The sequence below is a fragment of the Planococcus citri genome, chromosome 3 (assembly GCF_950023065.1).
Source record: "Planococcus citri chromosome 3, ihPlaCitr1.1, whole genome shotgun sequence".
NCBI classification, from domain to species: Eukaryota; Metazoa; Arthropoda; class Insecta; order Hemiptera; family Pseudococcidae; genus Planococcus; species Planococcus citri.
Window position 1 is genome coordinate 43,666,391 of NC_088679.1, and position 27,377 is coordinate 43,693,767.

General features: G+C 32.7%; 4 protein-coding genes across 4 annotated transcripts; 3 read left to right on the top strand and 1 right to left on the bottom strand.

Moving 5' to 3' along the window:
* The first annotated feature begins 362 nt into the window (after positions 1–362).
* Positions 363–12,761, top strand: LOC135841339 (uncharacterized). The gene is made up of 4 exons (XM_065358257.1): positions 363–519; positions 10,416–10,483; positions 11,614–11,772; positions 11,862–12,761. Exons 2-4 carry the CDS (start codon positions 10,442–10,444, stop codon positions 12,051–12,053), a joined length of 393 nt encoding a protein of 130 aa, XP_065214329.1. The 5' UTR covers positions 363–519; positions 10,416–10,441; the 3' UTR covers positions 12,054–12,761.
* A 6,349-nt stretch (positions 12,762–19,110) lies between these two features.
* On the top strand, positions 19,111–20,857 carry LOC135839006 (ubiquinol-cytochrome-c reductase complex assembly factor 1). The gene is made up of 7 exons (XM_065354839.1): positions 19,111–19,334; positions 19,417–19,515; positions 19,589–19,780; positions 19,852–19,924; positions 20,129–20,295; positions 20,399–20,593; positions 20,681–20,857. The coding sequence occupies exons 1-7, from the start codon at positions 19,326–19,328 to the stop codon at positions 20,768–20,770; spliced, it is 825 nt and encodes a 274-aa protein (XP_065210911.1). The 5' UTR covers positions 19,111–19,325; the 3' UTR covers positions 20,771–20,857.
* A 133-nt stretch (positions 20,858–20,990) lies between these two features.
* Positions 20,991–23,626, top strand: LOC135839007 (cyclin-dependent kinase-like 4). The gene is made up of 7 exons (XM_065354840.1): positions 20,991–21,432; positions 21,537–21,731; positions 21,844–22,025; positions 22,127–22,239; positions 22,342–22,522; positions 22,615–22,835; positions 22,910–23,626. The coding sequence occupies exons 1-7, from the start codon at positions 21,265–21,267 to the stop codon at positions 23,011–23,013; spliced, it is 1,164 nt and encodes a 387-aa protein (XP_065210912.1). The 5' UTR covers positions 20,991–21,264; the 3' UTR covers positions 23,014–23,626.
* On the bottom strand, positions 23,356–25,785 carry dare (NADPH:adrenodoxin oxidoreductase, mitochondrial). Its single transcript, XM_065354838.1, has 7 exons — positions 25,482–25,785; positions 25,202–25,420; positions 24,908–25,123; positions 24,639–24,831; positions 24,365–24,558; positions 23,977–24,295; positions 23,356–23,902 (listed from the first exon to the last, which is right to left on the bottom strand). Exons 1-7 carry the CDS (start codon positions 25,614–25,616, stop codon positions 23,766–23,768), a joined length of 1,413 nt encoding a protein of 470 aa, XP_065210910.1. The 5' UTR covers positions 25,617–25,785; the 3' UTR covers positions 23,356–23,765.
* Between the last annotated feature and the right edge of the window lie 1,592 nt (positions 25,786–27,377).

The following is a 27,377-nucleotide window of genomic DNA, read 5'->3' on the forward strand; positions in this document are numbered from 1 at the left end:
AAACTAAGCCAAAAATTGAATCTAAATTAGGTACCTACTTCAACTTTTTAATGGAGTTACCTACCTTTACACGTGCCTAGATATGTTTCCAAAAATAATGATTTCACACAAGATCAACTGATCAACTCAAATGCTTTTCCATGTAGGCACCTATTCAGTCAGAGCCTTCGTTTAGCAAGGCTGCTCGTCTCATATAGCAATACAAAAAAAAATGTCCATGAACTTCAAAAGAATGTAAAATTGGACGTCTATAAAAGCAGGCAGGTATTTGGAATTACTTTAATGATTACTGTATATGTTATTCTTGACTATGATGTCATATCAACAAAATGAAGAACAATATTTGCCATATAAAAAGCGTGGTGGGAACAGTCGTTACTTGCGTCAAGGATATGCACAATAAATGAACGCAAGTTCGAAACATCGAGACAAACGACCAGTTAATCATATTTTTGTTTTCGTACTGGTGATCAGTTCGTTGCTCGCATTTACTTCGTGATATATTTTTTGTGATTATCGGTAAGCCTTTATTTTTTATATTTTTTCGATTTTTTTTTTGTATTTTTGTATTTTTGTTTAATTTGATTTTAAATTAATTTTTTTGATTAGGTAAGGTATTTGTGAGTTTTATTTCAAAAGTGTAGTTATCTAGTACTTAATTAGTAATTACGATTATTTATCACATTGTTGCCTATATTTTTTGAATTCGAGTTTAAAAATTAATTTAAAAGGATTGAATCTTGTTTAAAAAATTTTTTATCCCATTTATTTTACATTTTTTTCTAAAAAAAATTTGGTAATAGGTAGTGCTAATTTTATCTACTTGTTTAGCTCGTCTGAGAAATAAGTCGCACCTAATGTAGCTTTTTCAACAAATGTATCTTATTGTGATCAAAAATTGTAACTTTAGATGAAGGTTTTTTCTTTCCTCGATGTCTTGAAAAAAAAGTGTAAATTAGTTAATAATTGTGTTTGTTTAAACTTTGAAATTAGTGTCTTTTGGCCAACGAGATCTAACCGTACATGAAACTTTACAATATTCATCTATTAAAATTATGCAAAATATGAGGAATTTGCAACTAGGTTACAGGCTTATGTCTCATAAAATAAATTGACCAAAATGGCCGTGCAGGCCCACCTAGTCGAGTAGAAAGGATCATAACTATTCGTTTTAACCACTTGGATTTTTTACTTAATTTTAATTTTACTAAAAATAATGCCAATATTTTACGAACACCTATTTGGATAAATTTTTACATAAACAAGACACGTTCTTGAAGGTGGGGATGGAGCTCCCTTATTTTTTGAATTTGGACAAAAGTTGCAGCACCACTGCAAAAGTTCATTCAGACTGCTATCTACGAATAATACAATTGAACAACAAAAACTACGAGTTGACTTTCTTCTGAATTATATTCTGTTAATGATATGGCCACGAATGTCGATTCAGGGCCGCATTTCTAAATCGAACGATTGAATAAGTCGGCTAGCTTACATTCGTTTAATTTGCTTCCTCTGGTTCTCTCAACTTGGTGATTCAGTATGTCAAGGATTTTTTTCTGCACCTTCAAATTACCTACGCAGACGAGACGACACGATCTGATTACAAATCGCAATCTCAGCTGTTGAACAGCCCCCTTCGCCAATTGAAGTGACACAGAGGAGGGGAAGGGTTGAAAAATCGTGTACTTCAAAATTCAGTTTTTTAATTGAAAACTTCCAAAAAAAGGATCAGAATAAAAACCATCACCATCATAGATACGTAGATAAACAGCATTTTTGTTCGTAATTTTACGCCGCTGTAGCATTTTCAAAGATTGAAATACTTCTTCATTTTGCATTTAATGTAAAATGCACCTACGTGCGTATGTAGGTATACCTACCTTATAAACAAAAATATTAAGTATTCAAATTTACTGAAAATTTTGCGAATAATGGCTCAATTGATGGAGAAATTTGAAATTTAAGAAAATTAAGCAGGTATATCATCATCATAAGTATAATTATAATTTTCACACTGCGGATACGTTAATAATTATTCGTCATACCTTACTTCATTTCTTTCTCAACTCGAAATATTAACTTGACTTCTCTCTCTCTCCTCCGTCCTTAGCTCTTCTGAATGATTCTTATGCCACGATCGAGCTTGCATATTTTTTTAAAATAAAATTCAACTACCTACCTACCTATATTATTCTAGCGTACAATTCTAATCATGAACGAAACTCGTATGTATATGTACGCATATGGATAGAAAAATTCCCTATACCTATTCGGGTTTTCTGGAATTTAATTGTATCTTGTGGTACCTAAGTCACTTAGTCATCAAACCTTTTTGTTCGTCCTTAAAAGTCACACCGAAATTTTTGACAGGTACTTCAAACTTTGCTCCAAACTAAAAGTCATTTTGGATATCGAATGAATTTTTTTGAATCTTCTCTGTAATTTAACCTGTAACACTTTCGATTTTTAGCATAGGCCATTTTAGAAGAAGCTGTAAATTGATCAACCTTTTTCAAGGAAGTTTCATTGATTAGCATGGTGCTTTTGAATGATGATTGAAAAATAAGGTGTGTTTTACATAGATGTGTCATTTTACAAATCATATCAAAAATTGAAAATTTATCAATTTTGGGTACCTATTTTATGCTGTGGATGTTTCAGCCGATTTATGGAGGGAGGTAGATGAGGCGGAGGAGAAAGAGAAACAGCAGAAGTAGCATTCCATTTTTTAAACCAGAAGCATTTATTTTGAAAATAAAACCAGTTGAAAGCATCGTAGGTACCTATAGGTAGTCAAGCAAAGTTATAACAAATGCCGAAGTCTTAGAAATGTATTTTGAGAATGGAGGTGTGATGGGGGGAGGCATTTCTATCCTAAAGACTGACTTCATACAAACACATAGAAAAGAAAAGAAAACAAGTGACGAAAGTCAATCTTCGATGCTTTTGAATTTTTGATATATTCATGTTGGTGTATGGTGGATGTAAAAATCTCCATTTTCCGCACTCCAACCCGTCATAAAAACTTTAAATGAGAAATTGAATTTTCATGAATTTATCTTAACTGCATTCCGGCTTGTTAATGATTTCATTACGACACAGATTTGTACCTAAGTTTAGAAGCTCAATATTTATGAAAATGATATGAACCATCCATAAACTTGTACCTAGGTACCTACCTATTAAAATACGAGTAATAATTTAGTTTAAGACATCCTATTTTCATCTCTAAATTAACCGATGAAATTTTTAAGCAAATAGCTTGACCATAAAAAATAGCTCTTAAGCCGAATAACTGAATTCTTTGGCACCTATTTTCCTATCGATAAATCATTCATAATACTTACCTAACTAAGAAATATCGCGACATCATCAGGATCTTCGGAGACTATACGCGTCAGGTGTAGGTACAGGTAAGCGTATAAATTTGTAAACAAAATTACAATATCATTCGCCTGTGGAAATTTTTTATTTTTCCGCGTATTCTGGCACTGTGTCAAATCGTTGATTCATATTTATTTGTGCTCATTTAGCGGATGTTTTACGCAATTTGAATACTCAGGCAGGCGCCTAGCTATAGCATTTGTCACGTGACTGTCTTCTTCAAGGATCATCTCAGTTATTTATCTAAGGTTTGATAAATACTTAGGTACTCGATTTTAACAATTTTTCCTAAAAATTCATCGAGATGGTGATTTACGCTAGGGTTAAGTTAACGCGAGCATTAAAAGAGCCAATTGCCCATACTCCTTATGCATAACGATGTGTAGGTTCAGGTTCACACGATTAATTCTCGTGCATTCGCGTACGCTCGTACGTATATTTCAAGGTTACCCGGTGACTAAAATGGTCAAGTATTTTCATTGCACTAGAAATTATACCGCTTAGGTATTATATGCCAAGATCTCGGAGATCGACGTTCGCTATTTTTTTTTGGGTGGTAAAAACACGCTTTCATGGCATACCACATGCTACATGCATGAGGTCAACTTCATGTTTACAAATAAGTCAAGGGTTCGTTGTGACGTAGTCAATTGATTCGCATTTCTTTGCAATAGATTAGAATAGATCACTAGTCTACCCATTAATATGTATAGGTACAGGTATGTACCCTATAAAAAAAATTAGTGAATTACTACATAACTATTATTGAATAACACTAGGCAACAATTTTTGACCTTTTTTTTGTGTTCGGGTTGAGAATGGGCTTAATCGATAGTTTAGACCCTAAAACAAAAAACAGAGTGGGGTTTTTCAATTTGAGTTGTTTTTGTAGTCAGGAGAGATGATCAAAGTTGCAAAAATGGCCGTTTTTGCCCTATTTCACGAGTTTGTGGAGACATCAGTATTATGTTTCAAAAAAAACCAAGGTCATATTCGGATTCTACGCACTTTTTTAAGTAAACAATTTCACCGGATTTTTGATTTTCGAAGTTTCAAGCGCATACGGAAGATTTTTGTTTATAACATATTTTAAAACTCGGAGCGCGCGACGCTGGCGTTACTCCACCACGTACTCGTGGCTCGGAACCGTGTTCGCGCGGGCGAGGCTCTCACTCCGAGTTTTAAGATATGTTACAAACAAAAATCTTCCGTATGCGCTTGAAACTTCGAAAATAAAAAATCCGGTGAAATTGTTTACTTAAAAAAGTGCGTAGAATCCGAATATGACCTTGGTTTTTTTTGAAACATAATACTGATGTCTCCACAAACTCGTGAAATAGGGCAAAAACGGCCATTTTTGCAACTTTGATCATCTCTCCTGACTACAAAAACAACTCAAATTGAAAAACCCCACTCTGTTTTTTGTTTTAGGGTCTAAACTATCGATTAAGCCCATTTTCAACCCGAACACAAATATGCCGTTGCCTAGTGTAATTTACAAATGGGTTCATAAGTACGAAAATTAACAGCTGAGTGCCTAATTATTCTATGTTTAGTATAGGTATTATTTGAAAATAGATTGTCTCAGAAAAGTAGGAAGAAATAGGAGAAAGAAGCGAGAGTGTGGGAATGTTTGAAAACTCATTTTTTCCTTCATACGCCTCAGTTTTGGGTATTTAAGTAGTAAGTACCTACTTCATGCACCACCTACATAATAATTTACTCACATATAACTAGGTACCTATCTAGATTCGAGTATGCATCTACTGCAAATTATTTTGCACAACAAAAAAATATTTATAATAAAAATGGCAAATTACGCTAGAAAAATATATAACTTGAATTTGATGAATGTGTGAGAGGGGAAGAGGCAAATAATGATATCTAAAACTAGCCATCTTCCATTAGATAGGTACTATTCAAACATGCCCATAAGATGGTAATTAGATGTTGTTTTTGGCAAAGCAAATATTAATCAAAAACAAATAAGTAGATAGGCAATGAAAATTAAATTTTGCATGAAAAATAGGTGGCTCGGCTCTAGAACAGATACATAGTCTTTTTAATTGTATACCCATTTGTTTGCATGATTTGAATCATTATTACCTTATTCTTGAGTAGGTATTATTTTAAATCCAGGCTAATTTCCAACATTTTGACTTTAAACTTTAAAATTTTGTTCGAAATTTTTTCCAGTACCCACCTCCTTATAAAGTTTTTGAAGGGAGAGGGAGGGAAGGATGTGTCATTTGTTTATCAGAATTATGATTTTCTGGTTTCTGCTTCAGCTGAGACAAAAAAATACAGAAACCGATTTTTTCTCATCTTAGTTCACAATTCTAAAGGAAACAATAAAGAGTAGGTAGTTGTTAAAATAAAACTTGAGTAGAACTTTATGATGAATAAGGTTTTTTAGAGTAGGATGTAGGTGGTATACTTTTACCAGAATATAAACATCAAATGTCCAAGAACTTGCTAGAAAGGATGATTTTTTCTTGGAAGAGGTGAGAGCAGTGATGGAAGCTCACTCTCACTCTGCTCTTTGCTCTTTTAAAATTTCTACTTCCGATCTTCGCTCGCTCTTCCAAAATTCTTTTGAAGGAACGTTCGCGCTCCTTCACTCTTTTGCATTGTAAGTTATTGACGCTCTTTCGCTCCTCCTTCGCTCTTCAGATTACTCCACTCCTACACTCGCTCCTGCTCCTACGTCGGTCTTCACTCTTCAAATTCAATTTTTCATCAAAAATTCCATGCTTTTAAAATATTTTGGCAACTTTTGAAGCGTGGCCATACAATTTTTTCAATTTTTTACTTCATTTTACATCAACTTCAAAATTATAGGGCTTGAAAAACCAAAGAATCATGGGGTTTACCTAATGCAACACGAAAGCAATTTTTCAAAAACAACAAGAGCCTATAGAACACCAAAAATAAGGTTGCTCCCGCTCTCACTTTCGTTCCTTCAAATTTATCACGGTACCCGGAGAACTTTCGATTACTTTTGAGAATTTTCTACGTCACGCTCTTGGCTCTCGCTCACTCCTGACTCTTCCATCACTGTGTGAGAGAGGGAATAAAAAATACAGATGAAATTGGCGGGGTGTAGTTGGATATGAGGGATGAAATCACTCACCTTTTGAATTTATGCTTATTTGTTGTTGTTGTTGTTTGTTTTCCCCTTAAGATTAGAGATAGAGGTAGAATGGTATCAAAATAAGGTGTGCAAATTTCATAGCCCTTATTTAAACGCAAACCTTCTCCATTTTAATAACATTTAAAACTTCATTAAGTATTTCAAAAAAAAAAAAAAAATTATAGGTAATTAAATTACCCTCCGTTCAGTTTTTGCGGTTCCTTTTAAAATTTAAATTCAAACACTCGTGAACTGGAACACTTATTTTAAGATATTACGGTCAAATTGAAAGCATGACAAGTCGACAATACTGCACAATTTACTTTCTTACCGCCCCTTTAATTATAGAGGAGTAACGTGAGGTTATTTATCTTTCGTGCGCTTCAAAACTTAAATAAATTTTAATGATGACGTAATTAAACATATTACATTTTTTGCTTTATCTCACTCAGAGGAGTAGGAGTGGGTCTCAAGGGCATCGCGATGAATCAATAAATTCGCGTACTGAGACTGACTCACCAATAATAATACATACGTATCTTGTAGGCATCATTTAATTCATTTTGATCGGATGAACGTGTAACATATACCTAGACCTACCCGAGTTTATTAAAGTATCACGTTCGCTGTTAATATACTTAATTTTTAATTTCGTATGGACCATCATTATCACGCCTAGACTACGTTTTTAGTTACACGAAACCTCAAATTTTATACAAAAATTGCGCTTTTCAAGGCAAAAAATTGACCACCCAGGAAGCCGCGAGGAAATATTGGATAAAAAAAGTTCATCTTTTGTATCGAAATACGATTATCATTTGTTTTTTTTTTACGAACATTACTTATCTCATCTATAAGTTGTATGTATTTTAATTTACCTATATAGTGGTCACCTGCCGTAACAAAAGTTGTGTTAAACTATGTCACTGGTTCACCTTGACTTTTTTTTAATATTCTGTGCTAGAGAAAAAAAATCATAATAATTATACATTGCTTCGGACGCGATATATGTAGGTTCTCGCCTTTCGGTCAACTCTCATCATCAAGGTTACATTTCGTCGATTCATTGTACTTATACCTATATGCGCTATGGTAAAAAAGTTTGGCCAATAGACATTTTTCGACATTGATAATTGTATCATGACTAGCTATACCTTACCTACTATTGCTTCTGTACTTACTGCAATTTGCCGAAAGGCACGATCACCTCTATTAATTCGCTCGTTTAGGTGAATCTAAATTTAATTCGACACTTTTACTCTCAAGTAACGTATCTACACATGTGTACATATTTGATAGATTGGTATCTAAAAAGTGGATACATAGCTTATATACATGTGTACTTCACGTGCTTCAAAATTATAATTACTGAGCCGCGTTGCATAATTTGTTAATTAATCGAAATTTTAGCGATCTGCGATGTGGTTAAAGAAACAATGGTCCGTTGATTATTACGAAATTCCATCTGTTGGTAATTTTGTAGGTGTATAACACATTAACGCGATCACGTTGAATTAATGACCTGACCACCATATTTTTTTTTGGATGCATAATTCTCTAAAACAGTCGAATGACCTTCGTACTACGAGTAGAGGATGATGACTGAGTACCTATCAAAAATTTCGCTCGTGTTTATGGAATTTGAGAAAGGGCTGAAACGGCATTCTACGGTTGCTCTCGATCCTCAAAGCTGAAAAATATCATCGACATCGACTCGTAAATTTTCTTGCGCTGGACCAAAATATGGTATAGCATCGTGGTGCCCAGAAAGAGTGCATAAAAGTTGCACCCATTATTTTCTTCTATGTTGGACATATTGCCTACTTTTTTTATTTCAAGGGATAAACATTTCAGAAAATATTTGTAATTTCCAAAATCGTCGACAATTGATTTATTACAAATCCAAAATACGTGGTATCATATTGACTCCTCACCATCACTGACAGTTGTCTTGACCATGCCCTACTTGTTCGTGTGCAGCAATTTACCAATCTTTTTGTTTATTTTGTAAATTGTTGCGTTTTCCTCTGAAAATTCACTCATAGTCCCTTCAATTTGCATGTAAAACGAAAAGTCACATGAGAAGATGTTGCTCCTTTTTGATGTAGTGGTAGTTGTATCCAAACTAACCGCGGGCATCTTTTTTGTACTGTCAAAGAATTGTAAAAATGTTACTTTGAAAAGTCACATTCAAAATTCCTGAGGCATTATTGCATAAAACTTGTACATGGGGGGAAGGGTTTCTGAATTCGATCATTCAATAACCGAGGCCTTTCATTTTTCGAGCCCTTTAAATAATCTTGACCCGTATTAGGTACCTGTATAGGTACTTATTTTCCTTCCTCGACAGCATTGCAAAGAACTTGAACTTCGTACTGAACAAAAACAACGATGTTAGCTCCTCATTCTCTTGTCTGTTCTTTTTGTTATAAGAAGCCCATTTAAAAGTATTATGAACGGGGAGTGCTGAGATCTCGAATATTCCTTTTCGTGTAAAGTTAATTTTGCATGAAATATCCGTTCACCCATCCTATTTTATGCATGTACTTAATAATTTCTACGCACAGTTCGATCGCCTTTCAAAAGAGGCGTATTAGCAATGTCGATTATGTAGTTTTCAAATGATCCTGAAAATTAGGTACACAGTTCATTACTTGAGAAGATTAAAAACAAAAACAAAAAGTGCGTATAGCTAGCTGCCTTTCAACAGCTATAACGCTATTACATAGGTAGTGCATAAGTGACTCAACCATGTCACAGTGATGAGAAATAATAATATTTTCGAAACTCTCATTGCTTCTATAAATAATAATTGTTTTCCAGTGTTTTCGTATCTTCCAAATTACAAAATTTCAGAGTTATTTCTAAGTTTGCATTTCTTCTAAATTAAGAAATTTGTAGTTGTTTTTCATAATTTGCATTGTTTTAAAATTTACAAAATTTCAAATCAATTTCCCGAATTCTGCATTGCTACCTACAATTATTTCATACAGTTTTCAATAAATTTTCAGAATTCCCATCGTCTCTAAATAACAAAATTTTAAATACTCGTAGGTAACTTTACTTTTTAGAATTTCGCATTGCTGCTGAGATATGAAATTTCCAATCAATGTTTAGAATTCACATTGCCTCTAAATGACCAAATTTTGAATGATTTTTCAGAATTCTTATTGTCTTCATAAATTACAAAATTTCAAATCAATTTCCAAGTTCATATTGTCCATAAATTGCAAAACGTTTACTCAATTTATGGAATTCACATTACCTCTAATTTTTCAGAATTCCCATTATCTTCATATTACCTATTTCATATCAGTTTTAAAGTTCACATTATCCACAAATTACAGAACTTTTAATCAATTTTTGGAATTCTCATTGTCTCAAATGAAATTTCATTTATTTTTTTTTAGAATTTCCGTTGTCTTTGAATTTACAAAATTTCAAATCAATTTTACAGAATTTGCTATTGATTCTAAATTATTAAAATCTCGGCCACTCGCTGATTCAGAGCTATCGATGTTAATCCACATTTCTTATCGACAGGGACTGATTTTGAACATCGCACTGTTCGTTTATCACGAATCGTTTATTTTATAAACGAGATAAATCCACATTTTCAACTTTCAAAGGAAATGAGAAAATCAACTAGCTTCCGTTGCATAATTTTTATGTAGATGTACCATGATGATATTTTGGGAATATGTTGTTGATAATTTGTATCATTTTACATAGTCGAAATTACTCACCGCATTTGCGTCGCAGCTACATAATGTTGACAATTAAGCTGTCCTGCAGTACCTACCTTACTTATACCTACCTGTTACCTGTTCTTATTTAACTAAACTTGAAACTTATACATTGTACTTACAAGTTTATTTTTTTCTATTTTTTACAGGTGTATAAACAACACATAAAATCAAAATGGCATTCAGCAGACTAACTTTGATCAAATTCATAGAATTGGTAAGTGATTGAAATCATCGATTTATAAAACCTCACGTAGGTACCTACATTAACTGTCAAAAATTCAAAGAAAGTGTACTTATTATATGTACTTGCGCCTATCTCGCATATTATCTGACGATAATAAAAATCTAGTCGACCCACGTGTTCTCAAATCGAAATAAATAAGTAGGTACCGGATAAAGTAAAATTATTCATGTACTTGAGATGGAGACTGCCAAAAGTACGTGTTTTTTTCACAATTGAACGCAATTCCCACAATTAGGTATTTAAAATAATATCAAACAACTTTTTATGAAATCTTCAAAATAATAAACTGGCCTAAGTTATTTGAGATCGCCAAAGCGCGTCGTTTATTTTCAGGGGAAAATATTATAAGGTCACAATGTTGATTGTTTTTTCTCGTATTCTCTGAAAGAAAACATAAAAAAAGGTATACCTACTTAAATTCTTGAACAATCGCTACGCCTATTATTTATATTATTTTACTTTTTAGGAAATTCCATGTAAGTGTATGTATTTATCTGTGTACTTATTTCAAATCGTGATTACTTTCCCTTTCCGGTATACGCGAATAAGCTCAAATCATGTCTAGGCCATTTATTTTGCATTCGTATGAGTAATTAGATTGTTTAAACGAAGATTGAACGATGTCTGGACCGAGACGTACGAATTACGTACGTGAAAAATAATGTCGAATGATTTTTTATGCGCTATAATTTTTCAAAACATTAAACTTCCCTCCCGTGACCTTGCATTTTTAACATGTGTTGAATGTTTGGAACATTATGTGTACCTGTACTTACCTGTACATCTATGGAAAAATAAAAACTGTCGTATTCCGTTGAAAACACTTTGTCAAAAAGTCTTACTTGGTGTAGGTACCTGTACTTCTGCACCGCTTAAAATATGATTAATAGGACACCTACAATTTAACATCAACTTTTTATAAAGTGAAAATCGTGATTCTTTTGTGGCTACGCATTACGATGAATATTTCGAAGCTTTATTTTAATTTACATAGGTATACAAGATTATCTTCCTTAGTTAATTAAGAAACCGTGTGCGAAATAGGAAATATAGGTAAGGTACCTATTCACTTACTAATTGATTGGCGTTTTGATTTACAGGTGTTGGTGATAGCATGTGTCGTCTTACACTACAATTCTATGGAAGCTGGCGACAACTTCCATTTGTTCTTCACATCTGCGGTATTCGGTGGTTATTTGATCATTATGATCGGTCTAGTTCTAGGATTTTTTGTCGATACAGCTTTTGGAAAACGAGTTGTAAGTGAAATAAATATTTGGACATTATTAAATTACACCGAAAAATATAATACATATGTTTCATTAAACGATGATTTTTTTGTTCATAGGACTTATATTTCACAATACTTGGTGGTTTGTTATTCATAAGCGCTGGTATCATGACTTACAACCACTTTTCTGGCAGACCAAAGCTGTTGGAAACTGAAACCTCGAGATATGGTATGATGAAAGCATGGGCTTCAATCATCGCCGGAGTAATATTTTTCGTCGATGGTGTTTTCACTTTCCGAGCGGAATAATCTTTCGAGCATTTGATAATTTTTAAGTTGTTACTACTTAACATCGAAATATTTAAGATCATTTATGTGTCTCAAGAATATGTGAGTAATATGAATAGGTATATCCACCGAAATATATAAGTATGTATTCATTCTATACAAAAAGTCATTTACAATTACGATAAACGACACAGTCACCTGGTTATTACTTACACATTCTACCTACAATTTTGAAATGTTATCGTAACTGTAAGTCATTCATTTATTTTTTTTTTGCAATTTTACAGATATGAGAAAAAAATCATAAAGCAATAAAATCCATTTAAATACCTCATTGTACGTAAGTACATATGTATTTGCCGTGAAAATTACCAAAGCATTTCTTTTTTGTTTTCAAATAAATTTTTCATGTGTTTTATTAAGTTAGTTTAAGTTATTATTTTAGAATGTTAATTATTTAATTTTATACCAATTTTCGTAAAAATTCCAGTTTTTTAATGCAATTTTTTACTTGCTCGCGTATTTTTTTTTTTTTTTTTTTTTTTGAAAAAAATGAACGTAATTGTTAACAATGTTTGATATCTACATGATGTATTTGTGTATGATTATCTATATTTTTGAGAAAGCATTTTCGTACTCGACTTTTATGACATTTTATGGAATACAAAATATTCTAGGTACGTTTCCTACTTTTATACATGCTAAAAATAAATAAAGTATTTCCATCTATTCAGTTTCTTTACCTCATTACCATTTAGAATTTGCCCTTTTCTATTCTACTTGAATGCAAGAATAAAATTTTTTGTTCGTCTTTTTAGAGTATTATTTATCTTCATCTTTAAACGTTTCTTTCATTTTTTGAAACTGTTTGCAAACAAAGTTCCTAAAACGAATGCAGATTTTTTTCCAATTCAAAATATATGTGGTCAAACGACTCTCTTTTTAAAATTGTTTTCTTCTGTTCCAAAATTAATCTAAAGTGGAGCAAAATATTTGTACATTTTGAGAAATTAATACATTTAACATAGTAATAATTTCTGCAGGGATCTGTGGGTGTTTTTTTAAAAACATATTTAAATTGTTTATGAGGTGATCAGATGAAGTGGCGTGCTCTTCTGGAAATATTTTTTCAAAAGAAAAATGTAACAGCAAATATTTTTCAATTTTTAAAAAATGTTTCTAAGAAATGTTTTTTTTTTTTTTTTTTTTTTAATAAAAATCACAATAAAAATTAGAGAACCCACAAAGTCTGAGATGCAGAAGTGATGTAATTTTGGCGAGCTACGGTATCGTTTTTTCAATCATGACATGAGCTCATAATAATATCAATACGATCAAAAACAAAAGCAGAAACATGTATATATTTAATGTGTAAAATATTTAGTAAGAAATTCATATAATGAAGTAGGTTTGATAAATGGAAAATTTTTCATAAGTACTTACGTTGTAAACCTATTGAAAGAAAACAAAATTCGTAGCCGAATAATTTAATTTACCAGTTGAAATCTCAGATTTCATCATCATTTGTGATAAGGTCGGAAATTTCTCGTTTCCTGGTGCCTTCGAAAGACACAATGTATTTGCAATGCTACTAAATTGCTTTGGGTGTATACCTACAATTTTGAAGGCGTTATTACCGCTGATTACAAAACGTCTTTGGTACCTACCTACATTTCGCATTCGCAGGACCCCTACCTATGCAATTTTCATACGGTTGAACGAACAATAAAAAATTAACCTGAATTAAATATATGTACCTTCAAGTATAGGTGTGGGTACATCAACATACGGTATTGTATGTACCTATATAGTACCAATTAAAAGTCATTTATCAAATTAGTTCATTACGCGCTCCTTCGGTATAAATATTTTACGATTTATGAAATTCACCTGCCTACCTTTTTATTTGCTAACATGGGAAATTATTCGACTTAAAAACAATTTTTTCCGATGCTTCAAGCGCAATGTCACCAATTGCATCGCTTTAATGAATTATTACGTCGACAAATGTCAAGTTTTGAAACAAAATACGCACTTGCAATTGCAAACACAGAAAATTTACCATCAGTGCACATATACCTACCTAACAATCTTATCATTGGTTTTAAATTCTCACTCCCACTTACGTTAGTACTTTCGACCCACCTAGCCCGCAAAATATCGTACCTACATAAAGTAGGACAAGAGCTTACATCGAGTATCAACACATTGGAAATGAAAGAAGCAAAAGTACCTAACCAGTTTAATGTTCGTTAATCCGGCTGTTAATGGAAAGATGGAAATCCACGCTCCCCTCCAAGGAATACGGGGATTTTGTTTTTGTCGATTTTACTGATTTTTTAAAATCAATTTTTATCACTAGCATCATTGCTTCACACTTTGGAACCGAGTTCCCCCTATTTTCCCTTTAGTTTGTTGAATTTCGTGTTTTCGGTTACTCGTGTTTTGAAGACTTGACAATCAGGTAATTTTACATTTGAAAACTTATTGTTAAGGAAGTCGCTTATTTTAATTTTGATCGGTCATTTTCATTTTCTGGACATTAAAATGGGTTATTCTACTATACTTATATGAAAAATTTGTTCATTGCAACTGAGAATTCAATCTGAACTTTTCCATGTGAATTGATTGTTTAAACGTTCTACGTAATCGCCGGTTAGTATAGGTAATTTCAATTTACCTGGCGAAGTTTTAGTATTATTGATAAAAATTTCCTCACATGCTTCAAATGCATTGTTATTTAATTTTGGGCTACCTACATACGTATTTACTTACTTTTTTAAATGTACCAATAAGTTATATTCATGTGGAATTGTGAAAAAAAATTATGAAGGAGTTGCCTTCCTTAGCTTGAATTTGACATCGCATTTTTTTCTTTTTTATTTTATTATAATGAGCGATGACCGATTTAGGTAGGTACCTACATTAAATGATCTTCAACTTGTGTAGGTAGTTTTTGAATATTCTTTTTTAAAAAATCAAGTATAACTACATATATACTCTATATTTCTTTCGCAGTTTTGATTTCCATGATGCCAGACAGATGTACTCGAGATGTAAATAATAACGACGTGAACACAAAATGCATGAACAATACGTGTTTTGCTCGTATTACGAGCGCTGCTACCAGACGAACGGAATCCGAAGGGAATATTTTGACATCTTCAACAACAAATGTGGTAAATTTAGGCAATGACGGAAGCAACGGCCCCCCACGCAAGATGCAAGTAACTGCAAAAATATTATTCGGTTCAGTAAGCGCAATATCTAGTATGAAACAGAGCGAAAAATTACAAAAAAAACGATCACAATAGGTGTAAGAATGTTGCATCTTTATGTTTTTTTGCCATTAGCATCTTATTTTTTTCAATTTTTTTCCATTTAAATCAGCACTTTGAACTTTTAACTTTAGAAGAGATCGTAATGGGCGCTCACAATAGTAAATCTATTACTTCCATGTTTATCATCAAATGATTATGTGATCACAGGAGAAAGTACAAATGAAAATAGGATCTATGATCGTGTCGTTGGTCGATGTCCTAATTTAGTCTACTTTTTCGTTGTACGTAGGAGACGAGAGTTACGTTGGTCTTGAACGTTTTGAGGTGTTCGATTTTTCAGTTGTTTATTTTGAAAATACAATTCCATCTTACATTTTGTAACAGAAAAAGTTCTTGTTTACGTATTGAATATACCTACATGAATAATTTTTTTAAAATCTGTAATATCTACCAAAGTTTTTACGCATTTTCCCCACATTTAGATCTGACCTGGGTACCTGTATCGAAGTATAGGCATCTTATTTATACATTTAGATGAAATCTTTGTACTTAGGTATGCGTTGAATAGTTTTTTTAAAAATAATTTTCATTTATACCTAGGTACCTATTTTGTTTTAGTTGAATGTCTATTTATTTGATTTGAATTTGTTTATTTGAATTTTAAGCGAGGTCTATTTTTAGCACTTACGTTAGTTGATTTTGACCAATTACCTGGTGAAGTACCTACTAAATAAACCTATGTATTGTACAGTTATATCTAAGTATATACCGATTCGTACCTATGAATAAAAAAATCAAGTCTATATGGTAGGTACGTGGTACATAAAAGGATATTAAATATGAATTAAATCTACGCGTATTTTTTTTTAATTGCCGGTATTTAAGTTCCTAACTATCATCGCGTAATGTTTAGTTTATTTATTTGTACGCGTTTTGAAATAAACTTGATTACAAAAAGTACGTTTTTTTTTTTTTAAATTTAAAAAAAAAATTCAGAGACATTAATATTATAGTACTTACCTACTGATTTGCTTACGTAATTAAATGATGAATATAATAGGTACATTCCTCAAGAAAGTTCCAAAAAATAAACATCGAAAAGAATGGTCAAGTGTAGGAATTCTTGGTAGGTATATGCAGAAGAAATACAGTTGAATTGAATTGAATAATGACACTGACCTCTGAAAGACCTACTTTCAGATAATTCTTCTCTAACGAACTGCGTTAAATCAAACAACTCAAAACTTTCTCTGTTCAATACTCACATGAATTATAACTTTCCAATCAGATAGGCCTATTCGTAAGCATTTTTTTTTTTTTTTTTACGGAGTGACCTGTTACAGACTTAATTTGATAGGTAGGTAATACCTATGGCGGATGTTTGATGTATTTTTTTTTAAAAAAAACAACATGTTTTCTGAATCTAAAGAACAAAAACTTGCTGATGGATAAAGGATTACTTGGTCAAAAATGATGAAAAATTCTTAGAATAAGTAAGTGCGGTCTGCTGTCGAAAGTTTCAAAGTCACGTCTTCAAATACACCCATCGTGTGAGGCACAACCGTTCAAATTGCAGTGCTTTTAGAAAATATCTCAAGTTACGGAGGATGAGGATCTGTAACTTGTAACATTGGAGCAATGATTGGAGCCATCCGAGCATCCAATTAGTGTAGTCTAGTTCCATTATCTAACAAGGGAACCTCTTGAGTTGTCCGCCTCCGATTTGAACGGTACCGCGATTCGATTTTTGGCGAATTTTTGAAAATCCGAAATTGACTATTTTGGTGATTTATGTTTTTTTTTTAAAAAAGCACGTACTTGATCAGTAAAAATGTTCAAAATAAGTCCTAAAACTGATATTAACCCCCAATCCACATTTCGCCATTTCCAGTCATTCTGGAGCCTCCAGCGCGATTTTTCAATTTCTCCAGAATTTTAAATTTTCTCCAGAATACGTGAATATGAAGTTGGGCAGCTGAAAATCGAGTTGTGTGTCACACTCGACCTGTTTAACGAATTTATCCACATTTCAGCCGATTCTGGAAGAGACACCTCAAAAGTGGGTTTTTGACCAGCTTTTTTTCAAAATAAAAATACACTAAAAATCAAAAATTTCTCGTTTGCAAAAAAATCGCTGTATTTTGTCATGAACTAACCCCATGAGGGCAAATGTCGCCATTTCCAGCAATTCTGGAGCCTCCAGCGCAATTTTTCAATTTCTCCAGGGGCTCCAGAAAGGCTGGAAATGTGGAAATTCAGCCTCGTGGGCTTGATTAATGACAAAATACAGCGATTTGCGCATTTTTCAATAATTTTCTCGCAAACGAGAAATTTTTGATTTTTGGATATTTTTATTATGAAAAAAGCTGGTCAAAAAACCATTTCTTGAGGTGTCCCCTCCAGAATCGGCTCAAATGTGAATAAATTCGTTAAACAAGTCGAGTACAACACACAACTCGATTTTTAACTGCCCAACATCATATTAACGCCTTCTGGAGCTGGAGCCAATTAAAAATTCCGGAGAAAATAAAAAATGGTTCTGGAGGCTCCGGAATGGCTATTGAAATGGCGAGATTCGCCCTCATGGGGTTAGTTCATTACGAAATACTGCGGTTCGCGCATTTTTCAATAATTTTCTCGCAAACGAGAAATTTTTGATTTTTGGTGTATTTTTATTATGAAAAAAGCTGGTCAAAAAACCACTTCTTGAGGTGTCCCCTCCAGAATCGGCTCAAATGTGAATAAATTCGTTAAACAAGTCGAGTACAACACACAACTCGATTTTTAGCTGCCCAATTTCATATTCACGCGTTCTGGAGCAAATTAATAATTCTGGAGAAATTTAAAAATCGCGCTGGAGGCTCCAGATCGGTGGAAAATGGCGGAACTCGGCCTCAGGAGGTTTGTTGTGTTCGAAACACAGCGATTCGCGCAAATTTCAAAAATGTCCTCGTAAACGGTAAAATTTTGATTTTTTTTGATTTTTTATTATGAAAAAAGCTGGTCAAAAAATCACTCTTGAGGTGTCCCCCCCAAAACCGACTCAAATGTGGATAATCTCGTTAAACAGATCGAGTATAATACACAACTCGATTTTTAGCTGCCCAACTTCATATTCACGCCGTCTGGAGCAAATTCAAAATTCTGGAGAAGTTGAAAAATCGCGCTGGAGGCTCCAGAATGGCTGGAAATGGCGAAATTTGGATTCGGGGGTTAATATCAGTTTTAGGACTTATTTTGAACATTTTTACTGATCAAGTACGTGCTTTTAAAAAAAAAACATAAATCACCAAAATAGTCAATTTCGGATTTTCAAAAATTCGCCAAAAATCGAATTTATGTAGGTTTTTAAAATCTTGCAGATTATGAACAATTTTATAACGTATAACCACGTAATTTTGCATACCTACGCCGCGTCGCTGACTGTACCTAATGTTCAAAAAATCTGAAATAAGAAATAATATTTTATATAATCCATATCTACTATCTAGACTACCAAAGTCCAAAATCACTTTTGAATGGGTCAAGCTTAAACTAGGCGGGGCTCGGGGAACCCTGATAAAAATACAGACAATAAAGTAAAAAAACTTTCAATTTTTTCCGATCCTAAAAAACAACGCATTGAAAGTTGTAAAATGAAACCAAGTTAAATTAAAACCAAAAAGAACTTCCAAAAATTCGATTTTCATTCGCCCATTTCGCACACTATTTTGAATTTTTTTGAAATTGCGCCAGTCGGTTCGGTCGTATACGCACGCATGCGCTGTACCTTCGTGCTACTGCTGCTACGCATTATCAGTAATTCTTCATAATCTTGCCCCTGCCGGCCCTACCGAATTTTCTGTACATTTATTTTTGTAGGTTATTTTGTATTTTTATTCAAATTTATTTCTGTCTATACTTTTTCAAAAAATGAATAATGTAAAGTTTTAGGAAGTTTATTGAATCGTAATATTTTCAGTCCAGTTTTAGTCTCTTCGTTGTTGTTTTCTACCTGTTATCAGTATCAATCATGTTACCTGTGAGTTGACTTCTATTTGAAATAAATTCAACACAATTTATTCTTTTGACAGTAATCTTTGATTGCTTACATTATATTGCAGCTTAGTTTTATGCGCTCCTCTTCAATGATCAGAGTGGGTAAATCAACCGCTCATATTACACCAATAACCTCATACATTCAGATGATCCAAACAGATAAGGTACTATTCTAAAATTCTAAATATTTATTTGTCGCTAAAAAGTATTCTTTTAATACATTTGAAATCATTTCAGGTACTAGATTATAACATGCGATGTGGAAGACCTGTTTCCACTTGTGGAAATCTGTATTCCAAAGCGTTAGTTGCACCTGAGGAGAAACGTCCCTCCCTGGTGAAAAAGATTCGTTCCATCGGTAAAGAAAATATCATCGTGAAGTATATTAAGGGAATTCAAAGCGTATCTCACTTTAAAGTTTCAAAAGCGGTAAGAATTGAATATCTACAGATCTGTGAGTTGTGATCATTATAAAGAATTCTTTCTACTTCACTTTACAGGAACTTAGCACAGCTGCTTATTTTACGTACGAGGATCTCATTGAGATGATACCAGTGGATCAATTTTTTATCGGTAGTTTTCTATTTTGTTGATTGTACCTTCTTCAGATAGTAAAGGATGTACGAGGGTCGTTCCGGATAAGTTATAATCACATCGATATCTTGCTCAGTTCATTTTTTACACCACTTTTTCCGTTTATTTATTGAACGACTCGCGTATTCCTTACTCGTAGTTTGACTAGCTGTCATGATTTACTCGTATAATTGAACATTTCAGAGTTCCAAATGCCGGATACCTTCGCTTCTTGGTTTACCGTTGTAGAATTACATTTATGGCTGATTTCTGCTCGTATTATGAAAGAAGAAACTATAGGTTATCACGCAAGAGACATGTTAACAGAAGCGTTTTTCGCTGATGTAGTATATCGATCATCATTGCTCGGAGTAAGCAATTTTTTCATAACTAATACAAAATTTATCTTAATATTGTTGATTATGTATTATGAGATGAACTGTTTTACCATGTATCTTGATGTATCTTTTCCAGCCCAGAGCATCTGTATACAGGCAACGACAAGTGGCGACGCTGGCTTTACAATTTACAGCCGCATATTATGGATACGATGAAGGTGTACAAAGTAGTGATAAAGTATTAGCTGCTATAGTGTGGCGTAGATTTTTCGGATTCGAATGTAATGATGCTAGACAAATTGAAAGGATAGTGAAGTACATTCGTGTGCAAGTGAGTACTTTTCTACAGTTGTGTTTTTCGTTACGCATCGACCACATTAAGTTACAATTATTTTATGGCTTTATTTCTTTGTTCCAGCTGGATCACCTGTGTTATTTAACGTTTGATGATATAATGTTTAAACGAACAAATCTAGTAATACCACTTGATGAAGTGCAGTTAGATTGAAAGAATATTTGAGCTCCTCTGTACAGATTTAAATGTTGGTTTTAATGCAATAAGTAAATAATTGTAAAAATATTTGTTATAATGTTCTATTGTTTTTTTTCTCGGTTATTTATTCTTAATGAGTTGTGTAATTTACCTACTTAAATGCGTGTAGGATTACTTATACGGATTATTCGGAAAAATCTATTTGAAAAATGTAAAATTCTGGGTTACAAAACCCGTCAATGAACAAATAATGTTTAATCGAATGACGTAGATAAACAGTGAACGACTGGTACCACTTATACTCTTTGGTCTACACCATATGACGGTAATCGATCTACATCGCTAAGGTTATTGAAATTTGACAAAGGGCATTTATTTGGAATCGAAGCATTCGGTTTATACCTATTATGTTTGGTGTTCTAGTAAGAAGAATGAATAACAGATAACAGTTACCTATGCTAGTGACATGATAAAATAGTTCGAGTGTGAAGTGATTTTAATTTCTCTTGATGGAAAATTATGAAGTCCTCTCTGTAGCTGGAGAAGGTTCGTACGGAATTGTAATGAAATGTAGGCACAGACATTCTAAAGAAATTGTCGCAATAAAAAAAATTACCGATTATAACAACGATAACTATGTGAAAAAAATGATTTTGAGAGAAGTTCGAATTCTTAAGGTTAGTAAAATGAAGTTGTTTTGCCTAAAAAACTTGAAACGTGAATTTTCTTCCCTCAGTAGCTACTGTCATAAAATGTTCCTTTCTTTTATATTTCAATTTAGAGATTACGTCATGAAAATTTAGTTCAACTTTTCGAAGTATTCAAGAAAAAAAGACGCTTCTATTTGGTGTTCGAATATATAGGGAAAACCGTATTGGATGATTTGGAAAATAATCCGAAAGGTTTAGGGGAGCAACAAGCATTGGAGTATATTTATCAGCTTATTCGAGTTGTGGATTTTTGTCACACTAGGAACGTGAGTACTGCCATTTAAATTTTCTATGTCAAATGCTCATTGTTGACACCTACTGTAAGTATTTATCGTAACAAATCTATTAATAAACTACCTAGTTATTGTATTTCAAAAGATTATTCATAGGGATATAAAACCAGAGAATTTGCTAATATCTTCGACGGGAATTTTAAAACTATGTGATTTTGGATGTGCTAGAATTATAAGTAACTATCAGGATTGTGTTTGCACTGAGTACGTGGCCACTAGATGGTATCGAGCTCCAGAATTATTGGTTCGGGATAGGAAATATGGAAAGTACGTTTGTACTCATAAAAAGGATCTTTCAAAAAATGTTATACCTATTTGTAAATTGTGAGATGATGATGATGATGAATGTACATTTCAATTTGTTGTAGACCAGTAGATGTTTGGGCTGTAGGCTGTGTACTAGCTGAAGTACTCAGCGGAGAACCCTTGTTTCCTGGACAATCAGATATTGATCAACTTTACATGATAATGAAATGTTTCGGTGAGACAACTTAGTATTTTCATACATTAATATAGACTGACAACGAAGTAGACGACTTTAAACAACGATTTGTGCAATTACATTCATTGAGCTTTATTTTAGGAAAATTATGTTCTCGGCATCAACAAATTTTAAGCTCTTCTGATTTTCAACACAACAACAACAAAATCAGCGACGATTTCGAAAAATATTCAAAAAATTCAATGAACAGTTTTCATGCTTTACATAAGTTGTTCCCAAAGTGGTCGATCAACACCATAAATCTCGTGGCATTATGTTTAGAGTAAATATGCAATAATTTCACTAAATGAAATTCATATCATGAGCACACCCATAACAGTAAGGCAAATGATATATAATAATTTTTTATAATAGTTTGGATCCAGAAAAACGAGCTACGGCAATTCAGCTGTTGAATAATGAATATTTTCAAATAAAAAACATCAATGAGGAATGGTTTGCTTCGCTACTACAGAAAACAGAAGAGCAAAATCTGAAATCACTCTTAAAATCGGAATTAAAACATAATAAGGAATTTCTCAAAGACAGTTCAACTCCGCATAATTTTTCTGGACTAAAAGTAACATCGAATAATCGTAAGTTAGTTTTTAATACATCATGTTCATTTTAAATATTTTTTGTTACACTCGTTTTCAATATTATCGTTAAGGCGAGGAAAAACATTTATTGAGTGTGGACAACACATGCCTAAAAACGAAATCCCCCGATAAAAAATGCGATTCATTTTCCTCCCTAGTAAGTATGAAATATTAGAAAATACAGTGAAAATTAAAGAAGTTTCAAAAAACAACATAGGCTATAGCTCACCTACTTTTATTTTGTTATTACTGCCAAACGTCAATACGCATATGAGTCCCAGTAAAACTACAATTTTCAAAGAATTGCATTCAAGTATAAATGCCGGCTCATCGATGAAGAAAGAATTTTGTCATTTGCCTGAGAATGAAAAGATATTAGGAGTATTTCCGCAATCGCCAGTGTTCAGTATTCATCAACCACTTTCACCAATGAACAGACGGTGTGTTGGAAATTTTTGTTCGCCATATCACAAATTGGCATACTTCTCTTACCCAAATTTCCAAATAAAATGAAAAATTTAACAATCAAATATTGTATGTATTACAGATATCTGAGTAGCAATGAACATAAAAACTGTAAAAAAGAAGAATCTATAAAACAAAAAACAAAATATGAAAATTTAAAAACAATTAAAACAGACGATATCACAAAAAATAAGAGCAATTCTTCTTCTGTGGGTGATCTGAGCTTACCTTACTTGAAGAGTAAGCATTAATAACATTAAATTTCCCCCTCGGCCCCTCAGAACGAAACACATTCTTAACTATTTTTCAGTATTTACAATAGTTACCTATACGAAAAACCAGTATGCTATACCATTAAATTTAAGCATAACTTGACGTTGAAATATTTTTCCTGTTTACAATAAACAATAAATATTCAGTTGTTTTTTTCATTTAAGAAAACATATTCCGACCGAAAGTCAGTTAGTTAATATCGCCGCCAATTTTCAGCATTTCATTTATATCCACTATTTTCTCTCTAGGTTTATCATGCTCCTTTCCACGTTGCATTTCCACTTCATCAATTTTTGTCCATCCTGCCCAATCAACAGTGACGACGTCTAAAAAAAATATTTTCCAATGAAATATCCGACTAAAATTAAAATACGCTCGCATTAGAAGGTAGGCTACTTACTTTTATCTTTCAAAATCTTTTTAATAACATCGTATCCGTGCTTTTCTTTATCCAGTTCTATTTTACCATTTTTCATGTCATTTACGATAACATTGACTGTATCAAAAGCATTAGTCATAGTGGACAGTATAACACCAGTTGGTCCAGTGGATACCCAACCAGCACTATAGACTCCCGGTAACACTTTTGTTGAACCAATACAGTTTTTTGATAAAAACGGTACATCTTCATCAGCAACTGAGCTCTTATAACCAATACTCCTGAATACCAATTCACAAGCTAACGATTCCTTTACATCAGTCAGTTTCGCCTTTTGATTCTGAAAAAATTATGATACAATTTGAATAAACAATTGACATTAAAACAGTTTCTCATAAACAATTTTTACATGAGGGTCGACGTTCGGTAAACTTTCCAAAGAATTAATCCCAAGCGTCACTTCCTTCGCAGAATTTGAGCCACAGATTTCCAAAGGTGAACGCAAAAATAAAATCTGGAAGCTTTTCTTGAACTCATGCTTTTTGAATTCACTGGATGCCTTGAGCATTAACTCCGCTAATCTTTTTTTTGGACGTGGCAAATCTGTTTTAAAGAACATTCCGCGCATATTAATTTTTTTCTGACACAAATTCATATCACGATGAAGACTTCAAATAACTCACTGGGTAGCGCTTCTTTAACATCTTCAAAAAGCGATTCATCTATCCTCACTTCTATATCTGGCAACTTGAGCACTTCACGCAATTCTTTTATACTGAATGCTACTTGTAATGGGCCTCTTCTACCAATCAACATCACTCGTTTTATTTTTGATTCAGCTAATTTGCTCAAGGAATAATCAGTAATATCAGTTTTCTACAGTGAAACAAACTTTAGAATCAATAAAGCAAAAATTCTACTTTGAATATCAACAACGTTAAATTTGAGTAACCTTCAATTCATCGACTGATTTTAGAAGAATTCTAGCAACATCTATAGCAACATTTCCTTGTCCAAATATCGACACAGTTTCCGCATTGAAATTGATGGGCAAATCCTTGTCACTTGGTAGTCCGTTATACCATCCTACGAATCTCCTGGCTGAAATAACGTTATCTAAATTCTCTCCGGGAATCCCCAATTTTACATCTTGATCAGCTCCGTACGCCTGGAAGAATTTCGCGATTGAAAACAAGGTTTCGAAAAATTATGGTACAATTTCATAGTACAGTATAATTGAACTTACCAACACAACAACATTGTAAGCTTTCTGTAAGTCTTTCAGAGAAACATCTTTACCCAGAGTCACGTTGCCAATAAACTTGATTCGAGGATCGGAAGCCGTTTTACTGAAACTATTAATAACATTTTTTACTTCGGGATGATCGGGTGCTACTCCATAACGCACTAGTCCAAACGGTACAGGTAATTTTTCATAGATGTCGATATTCGATGCAGGTAAATTCTGAAATACAAATCGAGGGTTTAAGTTGAATTGAATGAAAAAAATACAGTCAATGACATACTTTCAATAATCCCTGACAGCAGTAAAAGCCAGCCGGTCCACTTCCAACAACACAAATTGAAATTGGTTTGGCATCTGTCTTTACACAGAAACATCGTTTAGATAATGTGAATAGAAATTTTCTATTAATCAACATCACTATTTTTTACACTCCATAATAAAATCGAAAAAAAAGATGAACAGTATGTTTTTCAGTTAATTCAGTTGAGTATGAAATGAACTCAATTAAACTCAACGGAACTCAACTTTTCAGAAAAAGTTCAGTGAAAGTGAAAGTTCGTACCTAGTATGATAACGAAAAACTGATACTGATAGCGAATTTTTTAATTGAACGCGGGATGCGCAACTACATAATCACAATCTGAGATGGCATGTATGATTCTTTTTTCTGGTGCATCGGTTCATTGCTCTACTTGAAACTTTCATTTTTTTTGATTAAAAAAAAAAAATCAAATTCAAAATGAAGTTGGACAGCTAAAAATCGAGTTGTGTGTCATACTCATACTCGATCTCTTTAACGAGTTTATCCACATTAATTTGAGCTAATTTTGGGAGGGACACCTCAAGACTCAAGAGTGGTTTTTTGACCAGCACCAGCTTATTTCTTATTTCATATTCATAGGTAATAAAAAAAAATGTACAAAAAAATCAAAAGTTTCCCGTTTGTGAAGGAATTTTTGAAATTTGCGCGAATCACTGTATTTCGTCCAGAATCCAGAACTAACCCACCGAGGGCGAATTTCGCCATTTCCTGCCATTCTGGATTTTTTGAATATTTTTATTACCTATGAAAAAAGCGGTTGATTTTGAAAAATCTTGAATGTTCAAAAAATGTTTGAAGCTGAAAAAGTCAATAGTGAAGAATAGCTGAATATAATTATAGTCATCTTAGATGGTAAGTAGTAAGTATTACGTAGGAGTACCTATAAAAAACATTGATAAACTTTCAAATTGAAAAGTTCAATGGTGATGTAGGTTACGTAGGTATTTAAATTTCATGAACTTTGGGATCAAGGAATACAAAGAGCAGTAACAGCACTCGATACTTTCCAAAAAATTCAAAATTTATACTTTCAGAATACCTATATAAGTATTTCGTGAATTTTGACAAAAAGAATATTAATTTGATAATTTCCAAAAAATTGATTTTTCGACCATTCAAAAAAACTACTTGTTTGGAATTTTCAAACATGAGTAGTAGTTATGCATTTTTTTCTTTTTGAAAGGATTCTTCAATTTTTTTCAAATTTTTTTCAACAGCCGTTTTCGTTTTTTCATTTTTTTTTATTTATCCATTTTCAAAATTCATTGTTGATTTTTCGTAAAATTTCACGTTTTTTCTTTCATAAAATTTGATAATTCCAGAAAAGTTGTTTTTTGGAATGAGAGAAAAATCATTTTTTTGGAATTTGGAATTACTTTTCTTCAAACACTTGATTCTTTAAAATTCGTTTTCAGAGTTAATTTTTCGTGAATTTAGAGAAAATAAATTGAAATTTATCAAATTTATTTTCGTTTTTAAAATTCACGAAAAATAAATTATGAAAATGAATGTGAGAATGAGAAATATAAGTATATGTGACCGTGACCCCGCCTGACAAAATTGACCATTTCGACAAAAAAACTGCTCAAAATAATGACGTTAATTATTCTCAAGGGTTGAAAGATCAGATTTTTGAAAAAAAACATTTTTTGAAATTTTGTCGAAACGGTCGATTTTGTCAGGCGGGGTCACATATTGCTATTACTTTTCCGCACTCGATCCTTTCCAAAAAATTCAAAATTTATTTTTAGGATTCATTTTTTGGGAATTTTGAAAGGAACCAAGTTCATTTTGGAAATTATCAAATTGATTTTTTTTTCAAAATTCACAAAATACTTTTCCTTGAGCACTCGA

Coding starts and splice junctions, on each gene's coding strand:
- LOC135839007 (XM_065354840.1), top strand. CDS start 21,265: ATGGAAAATTATGAAGTCCTCTCTGTAGCTGGAGAAGGTTCGTACGGA. Junction 21,732..21,843: donor ATTTTTGTCACACTAGGAAC/GTGAGTACTGCC, acceptor GTATTTCAAAAG/ATTATTCATAGGGATATAAA. Junction 22,026..22,126: donor CGGGATAGGAAATATGGAAA/GTACGTTTGTAC, acceptor AATTTGTTGTAG/ACCAGTAGATGTTTGGGCTG.
- LOC135841339 (XM_065358257.1), top strand. CDS start 10,442: ATGGCATTCAGCAGACTAACTTTGATCAAATTCATAGAATTG. Junction 10,484..11,613: donor TGATCAAATTCATAGAATTG/GTAAGTGATTGA, acceptor TTTGATTTACAG/GTGTTGGTGATAGCATGTGT. Junction 11,773..11,861: donor CAGCTTTTGGAAAACGAGTT/GTAAGTGAAATA, acceptor TTTTGTTCATAG/GACTTATATTTCACAATACT.
- dare (XM_065354838.1), bottom strand. CDS start 25,616: ATGTTGATTAATAGAAAATTTCTATTCACATTATCTAAACGATGTTTC. Junction 24,832..24,907: donor AATCAGTCGATGAATTGAAG/GTTACTCAAATT, acceptor GTTTCACTGTAG/AAAACTGATATTACTGATTA. Junction 24,559..24,638: donor TGTTAAAGAAGCGCTACCCA/GTGAGTTATTTG, acceptor TCTTTAAAACAG/ATTTGCCACGTCCAAAAAAA.
- LOC135839006 (XM_065354839.1), top strand. Junction 19,781..19,851: donor ACTTTAAAGTTTCAAAAGCG/GTAAGAATTGAA, acceptor TTCACTTTACAG/GAACTTAGCACAGCTGCTTA. Junction 20,594..20,680: donor TGAAGTACATTCGTGTGCAA/GTGAGTACTTTT, acceptor TCTTTGTTCCAG/CTGGATCACCTGTGTTATTT.